At 39.6% G+C, this 3,970-nt stretch overlaps 1 protein-coding gene across 1 annotated transcript; it reads left to right on the plus strand.

The window, feature by feature from the left end:
• Window positions 1-133: 133 nt before the first annotated feature.
• On the plus strand, window positions 134-3,700 carry TM35_000083700 (uncharacterized protein; the record flags this gene model as incomplete). The annotated part of the gene is made up of 1 exon (XM_029024235.1): window positions 134-3,700. One exon carries the CDS (start codon window positions 134-136, stop codon window positions 3,698-3,700), a length of 3,567 nt encoding a protein of 1,188 aa, XP_028884638.1.
• Between the last annotated feature and the right edge of the window lie 270 nt (window positions 3,701-3,970).

Here is a 3,970-nt window from a genome sequence, read left to right on the forward strand (position 1 = left end):
AAAAAAAAAAAAAAATGGCATTATTATACGTTTCTGTAGAAATTTCCATCTCTACCTATTTTTTTTTTTTCTTTCTGTTTTCTTTTTACGGTGATAGTGTGGGCGGAAAAAGAAGTCAAGGAAGGGGAACCACATGAGTGGACGCCAGATGAAGCGGCAAAACAAGAAAGAAGAGGAGGAAGAGGAAGAAGAAGAAGAGGAACTGCTTGAAGAGGAAGAAGCACCCGAAGAAGAAGAAGAACAGGAAGAAGAAGAAGATGATGAAAACACAAAGAAGGGTCGTGGTGTAAAGAAGGAAGGAAATGCCAAAGGCATTAATAATAATAATAATAATAATAATAATAATAGTGGTGATGTCAACAAGGAGGTGGATGAGGGTGAGAAACTCCCACCGTGTAAACCCGCCGTGAGGGAGATAACACTGCGGCTGCCCGGTCAAGGCGAAGAGAAGAAGACCGTGAGTGTTCGACTCACTACACCCGCAGTGGCTCAAGTGGGGAAAAGGAAACCACCGCGTAATGGGAATAACACCAACCGTCGTAACAATGTAGATGACGATGAGGAAATAGAAGAAGAAGAAGATGAAATAGAAGAAGAAGAGGAGGAAGAAGAAGAAGAAGAAAGAAGTGGTGTTCGGCGTCACAGACGAGAGTGTCCTCCTTGGTTGCCGTATCTTCTTAGTGATGATATCTTTTATTGGGAACGTACATTAGAGCAGATGTACGGCTATGCGGTACCACCTGTTCAAGAAAACGATGTTAATCCCGGATCTGGTGGATTAAAGAGAGAGAAGTCTGAAGGGACAAGGCCGTTTGAGGAAGGGGATGAAAATGGACTTCACAACCTTCATGAAGAAGAAGAAGAAGAGGAAGAAGAAGAAAAAGAAGAACCAGAAATGTCGGATAACACAAAGAAGGACGAAAAAGAACCTATTCCCAGGAATATCTTCAGTGCCGGTGGTGAGACAACTGAGAACAGCACCAGTTGTTTAACTGTGGGAAGTCACAAGGCTCTTTATAATGACATTTCTGGAGTTATTACAGCTGGCGACCAACAAGGTGATAATGAGCAAGATACTTATGATTCTCTCTATCAACATCAACAGCAATCCATGCCTTTATCTTCACAAGGTCTTCTGAAGCATTTATCTGCGAAATCAGTTCCTCTTACAGTATTGCGATTCCCAGAGGCGAGTACTATTTTATTTCTGGTGCGGGCGGCGAATGGGCGGCGGTGGTATTTATTAGATACAATTCCCAAGCCAACCCCACGTGATGGAGTATCGGACCTCAGTACACAAAGTACTGTAGTGGAGAAGAAGAAAAAGAAGAGGGGAGACGATGATGATGATGAAGAAGAAGAAGAGGAGGAAGGAGAAGGAGAAGAAGAGGAAGAGGAAGAGGAAGGAGAGGAAGAGGAGGAAGAAGAAAAAGAAGAAGAAGGAAAAGCAGATGGAGAGAAAACTAAAGAAGGTGAGGGACAACAAGAGCAAAACGAAGATAATAATGAGGATGAGGATGAGGATGAGATACCCTCCTTGGAGGATCTGGATATGAACTCTGTTATATGTATTGATGTACTTATGCTCGCTGCATTGCAGAGTCCTACTGCATTGCGTTGTTGTCTTTCACAACGTGAAGTTGTCTCCTTTGCATGTATAGAACAGTGGCTGCGTATGGATCTTCATGCCGCACTCCCAATCTTTACTACGATTCATCGTATGATGTTATCTGTTTACACTACAGGACAAATGCGTTTACCATACCGTCTTCAAGGTGGTGTTATTGACTATAATATTTTCTTTACACCAAGTTATCTTTCGCATAATATTATTACCTATCCACGATTGAATATTAACAATTCCCCACGAGCAAAAAAAAAACATGGCAAGGATGATATTTCTTTCGATGGTGAGAAGCAAAGTATTGAGACCATGGATGCATTATTGAAAGTAAATCTTCTACCATCTAAACTCATTCTTGTGAAACATTTATCTTCTGTGGTAGGAATACGAATGATATTACATCTCTTAATGGGGATTCCAAAATCATTACTTCTTTCCTGGGGTGCGGCTTCCCCCACAAATGGAATTAAGGATAGTAAAACAAATATGAACCGAGATTCTATGGATTTGGATAATGAATATGATGAAGAAAATGAATTAAGCGATGATGATCATTCAGACTTTAATGATGATTATGATGATTATGATAATAATGAAGGGAGAAGAAGAAGAAAACGTCGTCTTGATGATGCCTCTGTAGCGGCGGAATTCCTTTCACGTAATGCACATGAAACCGGTCCATGGTTTGTTCCATCTCCTTTCTTACTTGCCGTGGCTCTCGAGATAAGGCGTCGACAGGCCCGTGAAATGAAATTACATGCTCCTTCACAATTCTCATTAATAGAGTGTGTTGCCCATGCCCTTTTACAACGTGTAGAGGATGGACGACCTAAACAAGATCCACTTCTTGTTTCTGAATTTTCACTCTTACCATCTGAGTGTGTAAATGTGGATGGACTTGTATTATCAAGACCTCAACGATTATATCACAGTGATCTTGCCTTGTTATTATTGGCATTAACAAGTACCATGGTAAAGCGGGAAATTGTATTACCACAGAAAGAGAAACGAAAATCTGTTGTAGTTCGATCACGAACATCTATGTTTAATAAACCACCAGATGCTCATCATGAACTCTTCAGTTATTTATTACGTAAGAAGGCTGAAAAGAAACGAACTCCAGAAGAAATGATACAATCTGGATATTTTCGTCTTCTTTATCTTTCTTTATTACGGTTTAAAAATCAATCTACGGTACAACTCTTACTCTCCATGTCACCCTTGTTTTCTCTATTTGGTCCATTAGATCGATGTCCATTTGATGATCTTCTTAACGCATGGTTACTGGATCATAATATGGAAAATGGTCATCTTCATATTGAACTTTTCGTAGAAACTTTCTGGAATGAATTACACTATCGTTCTACAGGAGGTCAATTTGATGATCTTACATTAAATCGAGGTCGTACACTTCTTATAATAGATAAAGTACAAGAACGTCGTAAATCTTATCTTTCCTTATTACATCATATGTGTTCACCTGTTCGAACACGAACACAAACCAGTATGTTGCGGGCTTCACAAACATGTAGTTCTTTAGAAGGAGCGGCATCTCCATTAGCGAATCGACCAGCAAGTGCTGTTCGCAAGGCAACACCACCTCAACCGATAAATTTGTGTGAATATGATGAAGATTTCCGATATACAGAAGAACAAGTACGTTTAACGTTTGAATCACTTTCAATGGCACCTCGAACCTATCTCACTCCAGAAACACTTTATGCGGTTCTCTTTACTGGGCAAATACGAAATGTAAATGCGATACGTTATTTAATGATCCGATGTCGTGTGGTAACTGTACAGGCAAATCCATTAACAGACCCTCCTGTGCCAGCAATGGAGTATGCCCTTCGTTGTGGAGATTTACATGCTATTAACATTCTACTTGGTGTAGGTGTTACCCTGCGGGATCATATTGATGGTGGGAATTTGGTTGCCGAGGCGTTATTGGCAGAGTCATTTGTCTCAAAGTTCACAACGCCACTATTAGAAGAATGGAAACAGAAGGAGAAACAAAGAAGTATAGATCCTTCCGTACACTATGGAATGCTTCGCACTGTTGTTAGTCCACCCTAAGGGGGTTGTGGAGGGAAAAGGTATATATAGTGTGTGTGAGTAGTGAAAAAGAAAGAAAGAGAAACAAGTAAATATGTATAGAATTCACAATTTTGGAATGTTTTTTTTTTTTTTTTTATTGTTGTTCTTTTCACTCTTTCTCTCTTATGGAAAAAAAAGAGAGTGAGAGAGAGAGAGAGAGAGATGTAAAAAGGTGTTGATGGAATTACAGAAGCAAAGAATGTAGAATCTTAACATGTTTTTGTTTTGTATTGTTTTTTTTTTTTTTTT

The sequence above is a fragment of the Trypanosoma theileri genome, assembly GCF_002087225.1.
Source record: "Trypanosoma theileri isolate Edinburgh chromosome Unknown TM35_Tth_8_V1, whole genome shotgun sequence".
NCBI lineage: Eukaryota > Euglenozoa > Kinetoplastea > Trypanosomatida > Trypanosomatidae > Trypanosoma > Trypanosoma theileri.